The sequence below is a fragment of the Salmo salar genome, chromosome 10, assembly GCF_965601325.2.
Source record: "Salmo salar chromosome 10, fSalSal1, whole genome shotgun sequence".
NCBI classification, from domain to species: Eukaryota; Metazoa; Chordata; class Actinopteri; order Salmoniformes; family Salmonidae; genus Salmo; species Salmo salar.
Genome location: NC_138300.1, coordinates 51,110,646 through 51,131,165, shown reverse-complemented (window position 1 = coordinate 51,131,165; position 20,520 = coordinate 51,110,646). Strand labels below are relative to the sequence as shown.

The following is a 20,520-nucleotide window of genomic DNA, read 5'->3' as shown; positions in this document are numbered from 1 at the left end:
GGTTTAGCGATAGAAAGACATTGAGGGCTACAGTTATCAAATAGTTTAATGCTGATAGGCTCCATTGAAACATTTGTACCATCATTATTGAATCACAAAAGATGTTGAACAACAAATACTGTACTTACATAAGCCTTACATAAATCAGGTTAATTGTCTATGGTTATGGCTTTGTTTGTTGCAGTAAGCCAATATCACTGTTTCCCATTAAGTCATGTTTTCCAGGGGCAACAGGGGAGGGCCAAAACAAATTGCTACACCTTGGGAGCATGCCAGGGATTGTCCAATACTAGCCTATGAACTAAACAAAACATTCATAACATTACATTAAACGTTATCTTGCATATAATAATTGAAGGTCAATATTCCTGCCTTATTGTTCAGGAATACATGGCAAGGAACACCTCAGAGACATTTTAATAGATATTGTCTGGCTGCTTCAATATCGTAAAAAATACTTGATGATACAATTCCCAGATGAACTAAAGAGTAACTTAGTAAATGAGAACCAGAGACACTTTATTTAATGTTGTACAATCAATTATGCATGGATACGTTTGTCCAACAAGACAGTTGCCATCACATCCAGGAAGCTGAGATCAGCAGAGGCAAGAAGTAAAGCAAATACATTAAAAAACATGACCAACTGAGGCATTACTTATGCTGTCCTGAGACACTAGAGAAGATCTACTGTTCACCTGAGAAAGTAGCTATAGGTGGATGATAAGAGACAAAACTGATTTACAAGAACGATCAATGACAACAGTGATACTGATCTGAGAAATAGCTTCAGTCAGCTTTAATGTGTATTTGTTCGGATAACATCTGTAAATCATCTTATTCTGTTGTACTATAGCCTTGTAAAGACTCATGGAGACAACGTGTCATCTCTTTTTCACAACTTTATTGTCTCCCTTGATGAGGTCAATCACAATCATAACATCAGTTGTTCATTCATATTAAACCTTCAGATAATGAATCACACAGCTGGGAGAAACAGCAGGATATTTACACATTATACAGCGTGTTGGTCTAATACTGAATAAAGATTGGTTAAAACCGCATTCCAGTCAGTGTCTATTCCACAAGCTACCACCTGGCTAAATCTATGATGTTAAAATGCCTAATTCCTGTTCTATCTGACTGCGCAATCCACTGTCTCATCAGCCCAGCCAGGCAATTTATAAACTTGATAGGATGTTCACACAATCACATCTCTTTGTACTAATATAACAAATGTACCATTTTAGTCTAGCTTTAGATAGCTGTACTGTTATTATAGTGAAGCTGAGACTGATATGATTTGGAAGATACTGTTATTTTGTTACAATGATGATACAATGTCAAATGTTGAAAAAGACACTACACGTATTCCATTACTGGATGGCTCACATTGTTTCTAAACCTAAATTAAACAAGCGACAAAGAAACCACAAAATCAAATAGATCTTCTCCTTGCATATAAAGGCGGCTTTGTAAGGATTCTTGCATTTGATGGAGGGAACATCATGACATCACTCTGTAGAATATCTGTAGGAATTAAATCACATGGCAGGATACTATAGATCAGTCTGTGGAGTAATACTGCTGATCACTACTACTACAGATCAGAGTCTGTGGAGTAATACTGCTGATCACTACCACTATAGATCAGAGTCTGTGGAGTAATACTTCTGATCACTACTACTATAGAAGAGAGTAGACAGTGTTTAACCATGTGACCTTTCACTGTGTGTTAATGATTAGAGAAATGACTCCTGCTTGATGTGATGTTATACTCCAACATGTTTCTGTTACGCTTCACTGATAAGCCATCACATACTGTTCATAATATTGATTATAATACTGATTATAGTACTGTTAATAACACTGTTTATACTACTGTTTATTATACCTTTCGTAACTGTTAATTATACTGTTCATAACTGTTTATATTACTGTTTATATTACTGTTTATAATACCTTTTATAGTACTGTTCATACAACTGTTTATCACACTGTTTATAATACCGTTTATAACACTATTCATCACACTGTTCATAGTACTGTTTATAGAACTGTTTATCACACTGTTTATCATACTGTTTATAATACTGTTTATATTGCTGTTTATATTGCTGTTTATATTACTGTTTACAGTACTGTTTGTAATACTGTTTATAATACTGTTTCACACTGTTCATCGTACTGTTTATAGAACTGTTTATCACACTGTTTATAGTACTGTTTATAGTGTTGTTTATAATACTGTTAATAGTACCTTTTATAGTACTGTTTATACAACTGTTTATCACACTGTTTATAATACCGTTTATAACACTATTCATCACACTGTTCATAGTACTGTTTATCATACTGTTTATAATACTATTTATCAGACTGTTTATATTACTGTTTATATTACTGTTTATAATACCGTTTATCACACTATTCGTCACACTGTTCATAACACTGTTTGTAATACTGTTTATATTGCTGTTTATAATACTGTTTGCACTACTGTTTATAATACTGTTTATAATACTGTTTATAATACTGTTAATCACACTGTTCATTGTACTGTTTATAGAACTGTTTATAGTGTTGTTTATAGTGTTGTTTATAATACTGTTCATCACACTGTTTATAGTACTGTTTATAGTGCTGTTTATAGTGCTGTTTATAGTGCTGTTTATAGTACTGTTTATAATACTGTTTATAATACTGTTTACAGTACTGTTTATAATACTGTTTATAGTGCTGTTTATAGTACTGTTTATAATACTGTTTATAATACTGTTTACAGTACTGTTTATAATACTGTGTATTATACTGTTTATCACACTGTTCATCGTACTGTTTATCACACTGTTTATAGTGTTGTTTATAATACTGTTTATAATACTGTTTATCACACTGTTCATCGTACTGTTTATAGAACTGTTTATCACGCTGTTTATAGTGCTGTTTATAGTGCTGTTTATAGTACTGTTTATAGTGCTGTTTATAGTGCTGTTTATAGTACTGTTTACAATGCTGTTTATAATAATTGACTTCTGGAACTTGCTCTGCCTTCACTCTGTCTACAGGTTTGTGTGATTATAAGACATGCCATTCTCCTTGTTAATTTAACTCACCCATTATGTTCATCATCTACCTATGAATAAAGATGGCTACCTAAAAAGCAAAGAACAAATTATTTTGTTTATACAGTCAGAAGGTTACACATTGTGGCCTCATTGAATATTATCAAACAGGTGGATTGATTTTCATAAAAAAAGGTTTCAATCAAAATGAGAAAATACTATCCATTTCTATTGTATTAATTTACAGTAAATAGCTCACAGGCCATTCTGGACTTATGTATTCCATATATTAGATGATGTTAACCTGCTAATGTTGAGAGAATGACTATCTTACACTGATGGGTGTTCCTTTACATGACATGAACTTACATATAGGTTTGTGTTCTTCATACTGCATCTCTCCATCATCACACTTCACCTCAATATTCCTTGTATATCTGTATTTATGGTAATATCCCTCTTTGCACTGAAGAGTCTTTCTTTTACCGTGCACAATATTATCTTTATTGAGTAAATTCTTTAGATGGTACTCTGCATCAAAAGTGGAAATCTCACAAGGTCCTGATGGAAATGAAACCCAGTAATTATTTTATTCCCTTAGTGTACAGTACATATTCATACATTTATATACTCACATACACTTGACATGTAGATATGACACCATTTTCAGACCAGTTGAAAATAATGTACTTACGTAAACACTTTGGAGGGCTCGGCCATATTCCATTCTGACATCTGATGCTGCCTGTGAAACTCAGTGTATACTGTCTGCTGCATTGGTAGTACACCTCTGTAATAACATCTTCATAATCTCTCTTTTCCTTGGTGAAATCTCCATTTTCAATGATAGGGGGATCAGGACAGCTTGCTAGATTAAATAGGGAATAGATAGAAATCATAATATAATACCATGAAAATACATTACAATGATACAGTACCAGGATAATACAATACCATGAAAATACAGTACCAGGATAATACAATACCATGATAATACAGTAGCATAATCATGATAGTGCCATGTTAACACAGTACCATGATACAGTAGCATGATAATACAATACCATGATAATACAGTACCATGATTCAGTAACATAATATAGTACCATGATAATACAGTACCGTACAATGATAATACAGTACAATACCATGATATTATAATACACTACTGTACAATGATAATACACTACCATGATAATACAGCACCATGATAATATAGTACAGTACCATGATTGTACAATACCATGATAATACTATACCATGATTCATTAACATAATACAGTACTAGGATAATATAGTACCATGATAATACAGTACCGTAGACTTAAGACTTACCTTTACATTCAACTGTCATGTGCCATTCTCCATTCTTGCAAGTTGCTTTTCCTCCAGGGCCTTTGTATGGGCTAATGCATGTATAATCTATTTGGTTCCAATTTTCGTATCTCTCTTGCACTTGGTCAAGAATCAGAATGTTTTTCCCTGTGCCCTCAGGCTTACCACAGAACTCTGTAGGTGAAGAACTACCAAATTACAATTAAGTACCAGAGACACAAAAGTGGCAGTGAACAGATGTATGGTTAGAACCATAGTCAATAGCCAATGTACAGCATATTCAGAGAATTTAACTGGGGTAATTTGTGATATATACTGTAAATATGCACTGAAACTCATCCATGATCATATCTAGGAATACTGCACTATATTGCATTGTAGCAAAAAACAGCAAACTATAAATCAGAGATTGATATTTCTGTAATACCAAGCAAAGCCTAAACAAGGATTCCTGATTGTGTGAGGGGAGAAAAAGGGTGTTATATGATAAGGAACTTTATCTCAATGAACATTTCAATATAATTTTTTTCCTGTTTGAATAGGTGCTGTTCATAGTAGAGTAACTCTAAACTGAATTACTGCATCAGTTTCAAACAGTTATCAATACTTACGTTTGCATGTTGGTGGTGGAGTTGTCCAATTCCCATTTTCACAAGTAAGTTTTTTAAGTCCCTCTATTTCAAAGGACTTGCGACATTCATAATTCACTTCAAATCCCTCTATATATTTATTTTGATAGGGGATTTTAACAATTGCATTTTCAACTTTAGGTGGAGGATCACATATAACGCCTTGCGCTTCAAGAGAAGAAAATATTGATGAAAGATTGTGTAGAAAACATACACACAGTACATACACAGAACTACTACCTATGTAATTACATAATATCATATGGGCTTCTGGGGCCTTTTCTCCAAACTATTCAAACATATAGTAAACATACATTGAAGGATGACTGGCCACTGCATACAATTAAAATCAAGTGATTTTTTCAAATGCACTAAACTATTAACAACTACTCACGTTTACAAGCTGGTAACGGTGTTTGCCATTCTCCATCCTTACATTTTATAGTCATCTTTTCAGATGTGTATCCATCTTTGCAATCAATTGTAACAGTTTGTTTATTGTTATAGACTTCACTGTGAGGTACCTTTTTTGTGTTGGGAATGACAGGGATTCTGCCACATTGTGATTGATCTAGAGAGAAAGAATATTGAGATTGAGTTTCAGACCAATCTAGCGAAGGAAATGCATTTTACTGTTCTTGATCTACTTTGTAAAGAGGTAATATCTAGAGGATCTGTTTTCTTACCAATACACTCTAATATTCCAGACCATGTTCCCTCAGTACATGTGGCTTCACCCCACCAACCCCCGGTAGAGGGTTTGAACCCTACATTGCAGGAATAGTATATCTTCCTTTTCCTGGGATCAACATTCCTCTCATTTGACTGAACTATGAATCCATTCATCACAGGTGGGTTGATACATGCTCCCTCTATTTCTGGGGGAAACAAGGACATGAAACATTATAGAACACAATGTGACACATTCATGGTTTTAAATCCGGTTCTACAGCTGTAACGCTGAGTTCCTCCCAATTGACCCCGCTGCCAGCGGTAGGGAGAACTCACAAGAGGGTCACGTGGTTCACCACATGTTATCACTACAATGATAGAGATGTTTAGTGTTAGCATGAATCATACCAGTACAGTAACACACATTGATTCACCTGTCTGTACCTCCTTATACCGTCAATATGATGCATACCCCCTTTATTTGTGGGGGAAACAATGGCATGAAACATTACAGAATGCATTGTGACACATCGTTCAGTTAACAGTGCACTTAGAGGACCTGTTCTATAAAGCATTACCATATCATGACATTTTGGCCAAGCTGTCAGTTTGGTAAAAGCACTGAACAGAGCAATATCTGGAAAACCAAATCAGAGCAAAGTGAGTGAACGTTCATGCCATTACCAATTCCACACCAAATCATCAAATAGGGAATAAAACAATAGGCTAAAATCTGATGCTTGATCTTTCCAGTAGCCTTAAACCCTCTGGATCAGTGTCTTCACTCACATCCTCAGAGTTTTAGATGATTGAAATTGAAATGTCAGCCTACCTTTACAGCCATGTGTCTGGGTCCAGCCATTTGTTGTACAGGTAGCAGTAGGTCTGGCATTACTGTCCAATAGTTCATAATTCATCTTACACTCATAAGTGAGCGGATCATTGATTTTGTATCTTGTTTTAGGGTCTTTAATCACAGCATTTAGGATATCTGGCTTGTCACATGTTATCTCTGAAAGACAAACAATGTAATTCTGATGCAGTCCAAACTAACATCGGAGCACAAGGTAATCAAACCACAGTGATATTCAAAGATGGCTTCCTTTAATAAACTGCACCTTCACAGAGTGGGTCTGGAGTCCAGGAGCCATTACTTGTGCATGTGGCAACACCCTGGGCATTTGTGATTTTAAATCCGGTTCTACAGTTGTAACGCTGAGTTCCTCTCAATTGACCCCGCTGCCAGCGGTAGGGAGAACTCACAAGAGGGTCACGTGGATCACCACAGGTTATCACTACAATGATAGAGATGTTTAGTGTTAGCATGAATCATACCAGTACAGTAATGGGGTGGCACATAGCCTAGTGGTTAGAGCGTTGGACTTGTAACTGGAAGGTTGCAAGGTCAAATCCCCAAGCTGACAAGGTAAAAATCTGTCGTTCTGCCCAGAACAAGGCAGGTAACCCACTGTTCCTAGGCCATCATTGAAAATAAGAAGTTGTTCTTAACTGACTTGCCTAGTTAAATAAAAAAATAAAATAATATGTAATACACTGAATATATCATACTACAATGTACTCTCCAGTATGAACATACGTTCACAATCTGTAGAAGATGACCACTTTCCATCCTCTTTGCATTGTATTGTATTTTCAGTCTGATGTGAGAAAAAGATCCAGAATCCTGAGGTACAGGTCACCGTCACCCTTTCATCAGGTGAGAACAGATTTCTGCCAGCAGGTGTATAACTGGTTCCTCTTGTTGGTGGTAATGATAATTTACATTTCACTTCTGCATTTTGGAGACAATAACATAGACAAACGTTCTGTTAGTAGCTTACTATAATATGTTAACAAATGATTTAAAAAAATGAACTTAAAGTTCATTTAAAACATGAGTTACCAAGCAGACTTAAAATGTCAAGTTGCATTCACTTGATTCCTGAGATGATCAGATTCTTACCTTCACACTCTGGTGTTGGACTCCATGTGGCTTTGTTGCCCATTTTAGTGCACTGAGGGGCTCTTCCTTGAGACTTAACATACTTCGTATTACAGTTGTATCTCAGTATGTCATCTTCATTGTAATTGTCCTTAGGGGGCCCGATCACTGCACCATTAGCTATGTCTGGTGCGTAACATTTAATCACTGTGAATTGAATAAACACAGCATTAAACAGATGATTGGTCATCATGATCAGAAACAACAATGTGTGACAGTACGAGTTGTTGAATGGAATATGATACAATCATTGTGAGGGATTCATTTTAATATTACTCTTTTGAGTTGATGACCGTCATTCAAATCTGGATTTTTAAAAACACTACATATAATCACTGATCATTCTATATGGTCATTATTAACTCTTCTCCAATATGGGATCGTTGTGATTTTGTATTGTATGCTAGTGGGACGTTGCTCTGTTGTGTATGACGATGTCATAGTGCCTGGTGGTGTACACTACAGTATGTGGACACCTGCTCGTCCAACATCTCATTCCAAAATCATGGGCATTAATATGGAGATGGTCCCCCCTTTGCTGCTATAATAGCCTCCACTCTTCTGGGAAGGCTTTCCACTAGATGTTGGAACATTGCTGCGGGGACTTGATTCCATTCAGCCACAAGAGCATTAGAGAGGTCGAGCACTTTGTTGGGCGATTAGGCCTGGCTCGCAGTCGGCATTCCAATTCATCCCAAAGGTGTTTGATTGTGTTGAGGTCAGGGCTCTGTGCAGGCCAGTCAAGTTCTTCCACGCCGATCTCAACAAACCATTTCTATATGTACCTCACTTTGTCCAAGGGGGGCATTGTCATGCTGAAACAGGAAAGGGCCTTCCCCAAAATGTTGCCACCAAGTTGGAAGTACAGAATTGTCTAGAATGTCATTGTATGCAGTAGCGTTAAGATTTCTCTTCACTGGAACTAAGGGGCCCAAACCATGAAAAACAGCTCCAGACCATTATTCCTCCTACACCAAACTTTACCGTTTGCACTATGCATTGGGGCAGATAGTGTTCTCCTGGCATCCACCAAACCCAGATTTGTCTTTCGGACTGCCAGATGGTGAAGCGGGATTAATCACTCCAGAGAACCGTTTCCACTGCTCCAGAGTCCAATGGTGATGAGTTTTACACCACTCCAGCCGACGCTTGGCATTGTGCATGGTGATCTTAGGCTTGTGTGCGGCTGCTTGGACATGGAAACCCATTTCATGAAGCTGCCGATGAACAGTTCTTGTGCTGACGTTGCTTACAGAGGCAGTTTGGAACTCGGTAGTGAGTGTTGCAACTGAGGACCACTTCACAATAAAAGCACTTACAGTTGAGCTTTAGCGGGGCAGAAATTTGACCAACTGACCTGTTGGAGGCAATCTATGACGGTGCCATGTTGAAAGTCACTGAGCTCTTCAGTAAAGCCATTCTACTGGCAATGTGTAACTATGGAGATTGCATGGCGGTGTGATCTATTTTATACACGTCAGCATCTGGTGTGGCTGAAATAATCCACTAATTTGAAGGGGTGTCCACTTACTGTTGTATATATAGTGTATCTTTACATACAGTAGCTACAGTTTACCTTCACATGTTGGGACTGTGCTGCTCCATTCTCCTTTGTCGTTGCAGTCCATCTCAGACGATCCTTTGAGTACCATGCGATTTGATTGGCACTCAAACTGGATCACATTTCCATAGGTTGCATCCTCACTGTTTCCGATGACCACAACGTTGTCATTGGCTTGAATCACTGGGCATTTCAATGCTGTGAAAAACACACCACATGGAAAATACATAGTGCCTTGCAAAAGTATTCATCCCCCTTGGCGTTTCTCCTATTTTGTTGCATTACAACCCGTAATTTAAATTGATTTTTTATTGGATTTCATGTAATGGACATACACAAAATAGTTAAAATTGGTGAGGTGAAATGAAAATAATTACATGTTTCAAAAAATTCTAAAAAATAAAAAACGGAGAAGTGGTGCGTGCATATGAAGCCCCTAAATAAGATCTGGTGCAACCAATTACCTTCAGAAGTCACACAGTTAGTTAAATAAAGTCCACCTGTGTGCAATCTGTGTCACATGATCTGTCACATGATCTCACATGATCTCCGATTTCAAGAACACCTGTTCTTGAAATCGGCCTGTGTGTAGCTGGTGTAGAGAGTCAGGCTCAGGACAGCAGAATAGAGTAATAAGCGTAATTTACTCAAAAAAAGACTAAATACAATACAACAAAATGAGCCCACAATAACTGACCGTACTACATACAAAACAATTACTCACAAACAAACATGGGGGAACAGAGGGTTAAATAATGAACAAGTAATTGGGGAATTGAAACCAGGTGTGTAAGACAAAGACAAAACAAATGGAAAATGAAAAGTGGATCGGTGATGGCTAGAAGGCCAGTGACGTCGACCGCCGAACGCCCCCCAAACAAGGAGAGGGACCGACTTCGGCGGAAGTTGTGACAGTTCTGAAAGGCCCAGAGTCTGCAACACAACTAAGCACCACCAAGCTAGCGGCACCATGAAGACCATGGAGCTCTCCAAACAGGTCAGGGACAAAGTTGTGGAGAAGTACAGATCAGGGTTGGGTTATAAAAAAAATATCAGAAACTTTGAACATCCCACGGAGCACCATTAAATCTTTTTTTTTTTTTTTAAGAATATGGCACCTCAATAAACTTGCCAAGAGAAGGCTGCCCATCAAAACTCACAGACCAGGCAAGGAGGGCATTAATCAAAGGCAAAGAGACCAAAGATAACCCTTAAGGAGCTGCAAAGCTCCACAGCGGAGATTGGAGTATATGTCCATAGGACCATTTTAAGCTGTAAACTCCACAGAGCTTGGCTATACGGAAGAGTGGCCAGAAAATAGCCATTGCTTAAAGAAAAAAATAAGCAAACGCGTTTGGTGTTTGCCAAAAGGCATGTGGGCAACTCCCCAAACATATGGAAGAAGGTACTCTGATCAGATGAGACACAAATGTAGCTTTTTGACCATCAAGGAAAATGCTATGTCTGGTGCAAACCCAACACCTCTCATCACCCCGAGAACACTATCCCCACAGTGAAGCAGGGTGGTGGCAGCATCATGCTGTCGGGGATGTTTTTCCATCGGCAGGGACTGGGAAACTGGTCAGAATTGAAGGAATGATGGATGGTATTTGGTACGTTATTAGGATCCCCATTAGCTGTTGCAAAAGCAGTCGCTGCTCTTCCTGGGGTCCACACAAAACATAATACATTACATCATTGGACAAGAACAGCTCAAGGACAGAACTACATACATTTTTAAAAGGCACACAGCCTACACATCACTGCATTCACTCAAACTATCTAGGTCAAGTAGGGGAGAGGTGTTGGGCTACGAGGTGTTGCTTTATCTGTTTTTTGAAACCAGGTTTGCTCTTTATTTGAGCAATATGAGATGGAAGGAAGTTCTATGCAATAAGGGCTCTATAATACTGTACGTTTTCTTGAATTTGTTCTGGATTTGGGGACTATGACAAGAGCCCTGGTGGCATAAGTGTGTAGTTTACTATGCAAACAATTTGGGATTTTCAACACATTGTTTTTTATAAAAAGAAGAAGTGATGCAGTCAGTCTCAACTCTTAGCCAAGAGAGACTGGCATGCATAATATTTATATCAGCCATGTGATAACAATTAAGATGTAATTTCTCAGTTTTTTGTCTTTTTCTTGTTTGTTTCACAATAAAACATATTTTGCATTGTCACGGCTGTCTGAAGGATCGGACCAAAATGCAGTGCGTTCGTAGTTCCACATATTTTATTTAACGTGAAACTGAAATGCAATACACTAATACTTGAAACACAAAAACAACAAACCATGACGCAGAGAGAAAACACACTACTCAAAATATAATCACCCACAAAAACAGGTGGGACAAACATCAACTTAAATATGACCTCCAATTAGAGGTAACGAGGATCAGCTGCCTCCAATTGGAGATCAACCCAAACACCAACATAGAAATACAAAACTAGAAACTGAACATAGAAATACAAAAACAGACAAACACCCCCTAACACACCCTGACCTACTCTACCATAGAAAATAACAACTTACTATGGTCAGGACGTGACAGTACCCCCCCCCCCCCCCCCACTAAAAAAACTAAAAAAAAAAAAAAAAACCCACGGAGGCGGCTCGGGTTTGGGGCATAACCTCCACTCCACCCACTGATCCCTCTGCTTCTTTACCACCTGACTGTGGATCGTCATCGAAAGAACCGGACTGTAGATCATTGCTGGAGGCTCTGGGTTGCAGGCCGCCGCTGAAGGCTCCGGGCTGCGGACCGCCGCTGGAGGCTCCGGGCTGAGGAGCGCCGCTGGAGGCTCCGGGCTGAGGAGCGTCGCTGGAGGCTCCGGGCTGAGGAGCGTCGCTGGAGGCTCCGGACTGGGGATGCGCACTGGAGGCTTGATGTGTGGGGCTGGAATAGGAGGCGCCAGACTAGTAACACGCACCGCAGGGCGAGTGCGGGGAGCAGGAACAGGACACCCCGGACTGGGCATGCGCACTGGAGGTCGGATGCGTGGAACTGGCTTAGGTGGCGCCTGACTGGTAACACGGCGCCTGACTGGTAACACGCACATCAGGACGAATGCAGGGAGCAGGAACAGAACACTGAACTGGGCATATGCACTGGAGGTCTGATGCGTGGAACTGGCTTAGGTGGCACCAGACTGGTAACACGCACCTGAGGACGAGTGCAGGGAGTAGGAACAGGACGTACCGGGCTATGGAGGCGAACTGGAGACCGGGCATGTTGAGCAGGCCTACTCCTTTCTGGCTGAATGACCATCCTCGCCCTACACCGGTGAGGAGCTGGCACCGAGCACACCGGGCTGTGAATGCGTATGGGTGATATATTGCGCATCACACCATAACCCATTGCTCGTTCATCCACTTGCTCCTCAGCACGCCCGCTCCGTAGTGCTCTTTCTACCAGTACCTCTCTTCGGAATCTAGCGTTGAGCTCCGTGCTTGACTCCCTGACTGGCTCCTGTCTGCTCCACAGCTCTCACCGATACGCACGGGAAGTTAGATCAGGTCTCCCCCCTGACATCGCCAAACTCCCCATGTGCCCCCCCAAAAAAATATTTTGGGGTTGCCTCTCCGCCTTGCCTATTGGTGGATATAGCTCCTCGTAGTATCGTCGCTCCCTCTTTGCTTCTTCAATTTCCTCCTTCGGGCGTCGATACTCCCCAGCCTGCCTCCAAGGTCCTTTTCCATCCAAAATGTCCTCCCAAGTCCATTCCTCCAGCTGATCCCCACCACGCTGCTTGGTCCTTTTTTGGTGGGTGATAGGACCAATGCGCAGCCTGGTTGTAGTTCCACATCTTTTTATTTATAGTGAAACGTTGCAATACACCAAATACTAGAAAAACAACAAACCGTGACACAGAGAGAAAACACACTACTCAAAATATAATCACCCACAAAAACAGGTGGGACAAACATCAACTTAAATATGACCTCCAATTAGAGTTAACGAGGATCAGCTGCCTCCAATTGGAGATCAACCCAAACAACACCAACACAGAAATACAAAACTAGAAACTGAACATAGAAATACAAAAACAGACAAACACCCCCTGTCACTCCCTGACCTACTCTACCATAGAAAATAACAACTCAGGACGTGACATGCATCTTCAAAGTGGTAGGCATGTTGTGTAAATCAAATGATACAAACCCCCCCAAAATCCATTTTAATTCCAGGATGTAAGGCAAAAAAATATATTAAATGCCAAGGGGGGTGAATACTTTTGCAAGCCACTGTAACTAGCATATAGGATCCAGCCACTGGCAGTGGAATCAATGATTTTGTAGATTTCAGTACACTGCACATTTTTTTCTTACCCAGAAAATGCTTAACAATAATTTGTCTTGTAACAAGATATTCTGGCTTTGTTTTGTTGGTTAAATTAAGCAATATTATAAGATATATATAAGATATTAAAAGATACTTTGTGTTGGGAAGACATCTGGGTAAGCTTAATCAACTGAAAACAAGTCATTTTGATTACATTATCTTAATACAAGATAAAAAGTATAGTCTGTTATACAATGTAGGGTGAGTCTATGTTTTTGACAGAATATATCACTTCTTACCTTCACATATAGGGAGTGCGCTGTCCCAGCCTTGTTCCACGCAGGTCCGATGTCTGGACCTGGTCACCATTTGGTAACTGAGATGGAGACAAGTTGGAGAACAGGCATTTGATATTAGTAGCAGCAGTAGTAATAGTAGCAGCAGCAGTAGTAGCAGCAGTAGTAAACAGTAGTAGCAGCAGTAGTAGCAGCATTAATAGTAGCAATATTAGTAGCAGCAGTAGTAATAGTAGTAGCAGCAGTAGTAGCAGCATTAATAGTAGCAATATTAGTAGCAGCAGTAGTAATAGTAGTAGCAGCAGTAGTAATAGTAGTAGCAGCAGCAGTAGTAATAGTAGCAGCAGTAGTAATAGTAGAAGCAGCAATAGTAGTAGCAGCAGCAGTAGTAATAGTAGCAGCAGCAGCATTAGTAGTAACAGCAGCAGTAGTAATAGTAGTAGTAGTAGTAGTAGTAGTAGTAGTAGCAGCAGTAGTAATAGTAGTAGCAGCAGCAGTAATAGTAGTAGCAGCAGTAGTAATAGTAGTAGCAGCAGTAGTAATAGTAGTAGCAGCAGCAGTAGTAATAGTAGCAGCAGTAGTAATAGTAATAATAGCAGCAGTAGTAATAGTACTAGCAGCAGCAGTAGTAATAGTAGCAGCAATAGTAATAGTAGTAGCAGCAGTAGTAATAGTAGTAGCAGCAGCAGTAGTAATAGTAGTAGCAGCAGCAGTAATAGTACTAGCAGCAGCAGTAGTAATAGTAGCAGCAGCAGTCGTAGTAATAGCAGCAGTAGTAGTAATAGTAGTAGCAGCAGCAGTAGTAATAGTAGCAGCAGTAGTAATAGTACTAGCAGCAGCAGTAGTAATAGTAGCAGCAATAGTAATAGTAGCAGCAGCAGTAGTAATAGTAGTAGCAGCAGCAGCAGTAGTAGCAGCAGCAGTAGTAATAGTAGCAGCAGTAGTAATAGTACTAGCAGCAGCAGTAGTAATAGTAGCAGTAATAGTAGCAGCAGCAGTAGTAATAGTAGTAGCAGCAGCAGTAGTAATAGTAGCAGCAGTAGTAATAGTAGTAGCAGCAGTAGTAATAGTACTAGCAGCAGCAGTAGTAATAGTAGCAGCAGTAGTAATAGTAGTAGCAGCAGCAGTAATAGTAGTAGCAGCAGCAGTAATAGTAGTAGCAGCAGAAGTAATAGTAGTAGCAGCAGCAGTAGTAATAGTAGCATCAGTAGTAGTAGCAGCAGCAGCAGTAGTAATAGTAGTAGCAGCAGTAGCAATAGTAGTAGCAGTAGTAGTAATAGTAGCAGCAGTAGTAATAGTAGTAGCAGCAGTAGTAGCAGTATTAATAGTAGCAATATTAGTAGCAGCAGTAGTAATAGTAGTAGTAGCAGTAGCAGCATTAATAGTAGCAGTAGTAGCAGCAGTAGTAGTAGCAGTAGTTGTAGTAGTAGCAGTAGTTGTAGTAGTAGTAGTAGTAGTAGCAGCAGTAGTAGCAGTAGCTGTAGTAGTAGCTGTAGTAGTAGCAGTAGTAGTAGCAGTAGTAGTAGCAGTAGTAGCAGATTTAGAAGCAGGCAGTAGCGGTAGTAGTAGTTGTAGTAGCAGTAGTAGCAGTAGTAGTAGTAGAAGTAGTAGTATATTTAGTAGTAGCAGTAGCAGCAGTGGTAGTAGTAGCAGCAGCGGTAGTAGTAGCAGTAGTTGTTGTAGTAGTAGATTTAGTAGTAGTAGTAGTAACAGCAGTAGTAGCAGCAGTAGTAGTAGTGTTCGCAGTAGCAGCAGCAGTAGTAGCAGCAGTAGTTGTAGTAGCAGTAGTAGATTTAGTAGTAGTAGTAGTAGTAGCAGCAGTAATAGTAGCAGTAGTAGTAGCAGCAGTAGTAGAAGTAGTATATTTAGTAGTAGTAGTAGCAGTAGTAGTAGCAGCAGCAGTAGTTGCAGTAGTAGATCTATTAGTAGCAGTAGTAGTAGCAGTAGTAGTAGTAGCAGTAGTAGTAGCAGCAGTAGCAGCAGTAGCAGTAGGAGTAGTAGTAGTAGTAGTAGTAGCAGCGGTAGTAGTAGCAGTAGTAGATGTAGTAGTAGTAGTAGTAACAGTAGTAGCGGCAGTAGTAGTAGCAGCAGTAGTAGTGGTAGAAGTAGCAGTAGCAGCAGCAGTGGTAGTAGCAGTAGTTGTAGTAGCAGTAGTAGATTTACCAGTAGTAGTAGTAGAAGTAGTATATTTAGTAGTAGTAGTAGCAGTAGTAGCAGTAGTAGTAGTAGCAGTAGTTGTAGTAGCAGTAGTAGATTTAGCAGTAGTAGTAGCAGCAGTAGTAGTAGCGGCAGTAGTAATAGTAGTAGTAGATGTAGTAGTAGTAGTAGCAGTAGTAGTAGTAGTAGAAGTAGTATATTTAGTAGTAGTAGTAGCAGTAGTTGTAGTTGATTTAGCAGTAGTAGTACCAGCAGTAGTAGTAGCGGCAGTAGTAGTAGTAGTAGTAGGTGTAGTAGTAGTAGCAGTAGTAGTAGTAGCGGCAGTAGTAGTAGTAGTAGTAGTAGCAGTAGAAGTAGTAGTAGTAGATGTAGTAGTAGCAGTAGTAGTAGTAGCGGCAGTAGTAGCATGAGCAGCAGATTACCTTCAAAGGGAAAAGATTTAGCATGTAACAGTCAGCAACAGAAAATTCCCTACCCTTTTCTGCATTCATACAGAACTTGAGCTCCAAAGACAAAATCGTCCAAAATCGAAAGATGGAAGTCTCCATTTGGTGTGTCTCCTGGATGTCCACATGACTTAGCTGCAAACAATAACAGATATTTTGCCCAAAGGCTGATTTTAGCCCAAAGGACATTCAACAAAACCACATTGGTCCAACATCTACATGCTCCTCTATTCTTTTATTTTGTGTGTATAGTATAATTCACAATTCATGATCTGCAATATGGAATTTCACATACGGTAAATGATAATTTTGTAATCAGAATGAACTTTAAAAGGTAATTTGTCAAATGCAATGCACATCATAAGTCATTCTAAAGCTCAGTTTAAACAAGCGAAGGGATGGGCATAAGACTTACGTTCACATTTTCGACCACCATCTTTAATCCATCCGTTATTGGTGCATTTGAGTCTAACGAAACCTACGTAGCCAATAGCGCAGGGTAACCTCACTGTTTTGTCAATTTCAGTGTCATCTAGCTTGGAAATGTCCACGTTTTTAGTTTCCGCAATCCGTAAAACATTATTTCGGAGACAATCTGTGAGGTACACAGAGGTACAGGCATAAATAACACATCAATAGAATGCACAATAGACTCAGGCTTATTAAAACATCTCAAAATATGCAATGTCAAGGGTGATGCTTAAAACCCATCATATCTATCAAATATTTTAATATTATTTATTTACTTTATTTATTTATTAGGATCTCCATCAGCTGTTGCTAATGCAGCAGCTACTCTTTCTGGGTCCACACAAAACTAAACCTGACATAATACAGAACATGAATTGACAAGAACAGCTCAAGGTCTGAACTACATACATTTAAAATAAGAATAATATAAACAAGTCCTGTAGTGACAAAGCATGAGGACACAGAGAGACACTTGCATGCATTATATCAGTACTACATATACATACAAGTTATTTATGTCAGATAGGGGAGAGGCGCGGTGACGTGAGGTGACGTTTCATTTGTTTTTTTAAGCTAATTTTGCTGTTTGCTTGAGTAATTTGAGATGGAAGAGCTCCATGTTACCATGGCTCTATATATGCGTTGACTTACATTTATTTTGGATTTGGGAACTGTGAAGAGACCCGTGGTGACTTGTCTGGTGGGGTAAGTATATCTGTCAGAACTGTATGTTAGTTGATTATACAGAATGTTCTCCTCTACTTTGAGCCAAGAGAGACTGGTATGCGTATTGTTGAAATTAGCCCTCTGTGTACTGTGAAGGGCAGGGTGCGCTGCTCTGTTCTGGACCAGCTGCAACTTTCCTCTGTCCTTCTTTGGAGCACCTGACCTTATAACCAGATAATAGTCAAGATGTGATAAAACTCTAGCCTCCAGAAGTTGTTTGGTCGAGTGTGGTGTTAAAAAATGCAGAGCATATTTTTTTACCACAGACAGACCTCTCCCCATTTTAACAACTATTTAATAAAATGTCTTGACGATGACAGTATACAATCTAAGATAACACCAAGAAGTTTAGTTTCCTCTACTTGCTCAACAGTCACATCATTAATTAGAAGATTCAGCTAAGATCTAGTACTTAGGGAATGATTTGTACCAAATACAATGATTTAGTTGTTTAGGTTTTTGGTGTTCAGGACTAGTTTATTACTAGCCACCCATTCTAAAACTGACTACAGCTCTTTGTTTAGGCTTGCAGTGAAGCTGTGGGTGCTGAAGTGTATAATGCTCAATCATCTGCGTACATAGACACACAGGCTTTGTTTAAGGCTAGTGGTAGATCATTAGTAAAAATAGAAAATCAAATAAAATTGTATTTGTCACGTGTGCCAAATACAACAGGTGAAATGCTTACTTACAAGCCCTTAACCAACAATTCAGATTTAAGAAAATACCAACAACAAAAAAGGATGAGATAAGAATAAGAAATAATTAAAGAGCAGCAGTAAATAACAACAGCGGGGCTATATACAGGGGGTACCGGTACAGACTCAATGTGCGGGGGCACGGGTGTCGAGGTAATTGAGGTAATATGTACATGTAGGTAGAGTTATTAAAGTGACTATGCATAGATAATAATAGAGAGTAGCAGCAGCATAGAGGGGGGGGGGGGGGGGGGGGGGGCAATGCAAATAGTCCAGGTAGCCATTTGATTAGCTGTTCTGGAGTCTTATGGCTTGGGGGTAGAAGCTGTTTAGAAGCCTCTTGGACCTAGACTTGGCGCACCGCTCTGGGCCTTCCTCTGACACCCCCTGGTATAGAGGTCTGGAATGGCAGGAAGCTTGGCCTCGGTGATGTACTGGGCCGTACGCACTACCCTCTGTAGTGCCTTGCAGTCGAAAACAGTAAAGGGCTATGTCTTAGGAAGCTTTGCGGAGTACCACACTTGACATCTTTTAGAGAAGCTTCCATTAGAGAAAACCCTCTGTGTCCTATTAGATACTGTAGATAGGTCTCAATCCATAATGTGGCAGATGATGTAAAGCCATAACACGAGAGTTTTCATTAACAGATTATGGTCAATAATATCAAAGGCTTCACTGAAGTCTAACAAAACAGATCCAACAATCATCTTATTATCAATTTATTTCAACCAATCATTAGTAATTTGTGTCAGGGCAGTACATGTGGAGTGCCTTCACTATAAGCGTGCCCAAAGATGGTTGTTAAATTATTTACAGAAAGATAATTTACAGAAAAATATAATGGTATCTGGTCAAACACAATTTTTTCCAAATGTTAGTAAGAAGCGGCAGCAAGCTGATTTCAACATGATCACAACTGTGAACCTGAAAAGCTGTCTCATGGATGCATACATGGAACATTACACAAACCACACATAGCTTCTTCTATCTGTAATATTTCACTCAGGCAGAGATATCTTACCTTGACCTTTCACAAAGCTGAGTGTACACAACCATAGTGCAAAGACAAAGCTGAGAGTTATCAATCGCATTTTGACTTCATCACCTATTGTCTGTCACCAGCGAGAGTGTTTGGATGTTGTGGGTCACAGACAGTGTTGCAGTAGTTAAATTAACTCCTGTCGGTTAATGATTTGCCAGAGCCCTCTCAAGTCACAGTCCGTACACGCAACTCAACAGCAACACACAGCACACTAAAATGAGAAGGCAACACGTGTCCTGTATTGTAACGCAGTGAGCCACAGGCTGCAGGAGCCAGTAGAGGATAACTGTAAATGTAGAAAGACAAGGAGGGGGGGATGGGGGAGAAGGGCAAGTGACCACATTATATCTGGTTGAGGCACCGAGGGTATGTTGTGAAAGACAAACAACTAAGCCTGAGGGAGGGAGTTAGGACTGGAATCACTACAATGTTTTGTTGGGAATTTTTATCATTGCACATTTCCTGGCATCTAGATATTTCCATTGCCAAACCCACTGTGTACTATTTACAAGATGAAACCCAGTGTGCATTGATTATACACAGCCTTTCTATTCTACTGGTGAACCTGAAACCATTGCACTCAATAAGGGTATTGTGTTGATGAAATATCTGAAATGGTGAACTTAATCAAAAACATACTTTTATTGTGACAATGCGTCTATGCTTTAAATGAATGTCTCTGGATGTGGAAACTGGGTCTAACTTGTTTGTCTTTTACTGAATAAATAAAGTATTCCCGAAAAGGGTTCATTCGTTGTGTAAACCTCTGGTGATCATTTGCAGTAACCAAATAGATGGCTTAATCTGAGGCTTCCCAACCTTTGAAACCACACTACTGGCATTATGAGATAAAAGTCCATTTTCAAATAAGGTATAGTATGATTTTTAGGGACTTTTCAGGACAACATAAGTGACAGACTGGAATCTGCCCTGATTTAACCCTAAAACAACCAACATATTTTACATACATGGATTACCAATTCTTATCAAAACATTAGTCATGTACAGTTGAAGTCAGAAGTTTACATACACTTAGGTTGGAATCATTAAAACTCGTTTTTCAACCACTCCACAAATTTCTTTTCAACAATCTATAGTTTTGGCAAGTCGGTTAGGACATCTACTTGTGCATGAC

The 20,520-nt window shown here is 39.5% G+C and overlaps 1 protein-coding gene across 1 annotated transcript; it reads right to left on the bottom strand.

Annotated features, from left to right (window-relative positions):
* Positions 1–502: 502 nt before the first annotated feature.
* Positions 503–19,625, bottom strand: LOC106595673 (complement factor H). Its single transcript, XM_045687886.2, has 17 exons — positions 19,365–19,625; positions 16,864–17,043; positions 16,478–16,583; positions 13,849–13,925; positions 9,280–9,462; positions 7,665–7,850; positions 7,299–7,493; positions 6,820–6,996; positions 6,534–6,713; positions 5,716–5,907; positions 5,424–5,600; positions 5,012–5,197; positions 4,401–4,574; positions 3,760–3,933; positions 3,435–3,626; positions 3,117–3,156; positions 503–1,530 (listed from the first exon to the last, which is right to left on the bottom strand). The coding sequence occupies exons 1-16, from the start codon at positions 19,432–19,434 to the stop codon at positions 3,137–3,139; spliced, it is 2,469 nt and encodes an 822-aa protein (XP_045543842.2). The 5' UTR covers positions 19,435–19,625; the 3' UTR covers positions 503–1,530; positions 3,117–3,136.
* Between the last annotated feature and the right edge of the window lie 895 nt (positions 19,626–20,520).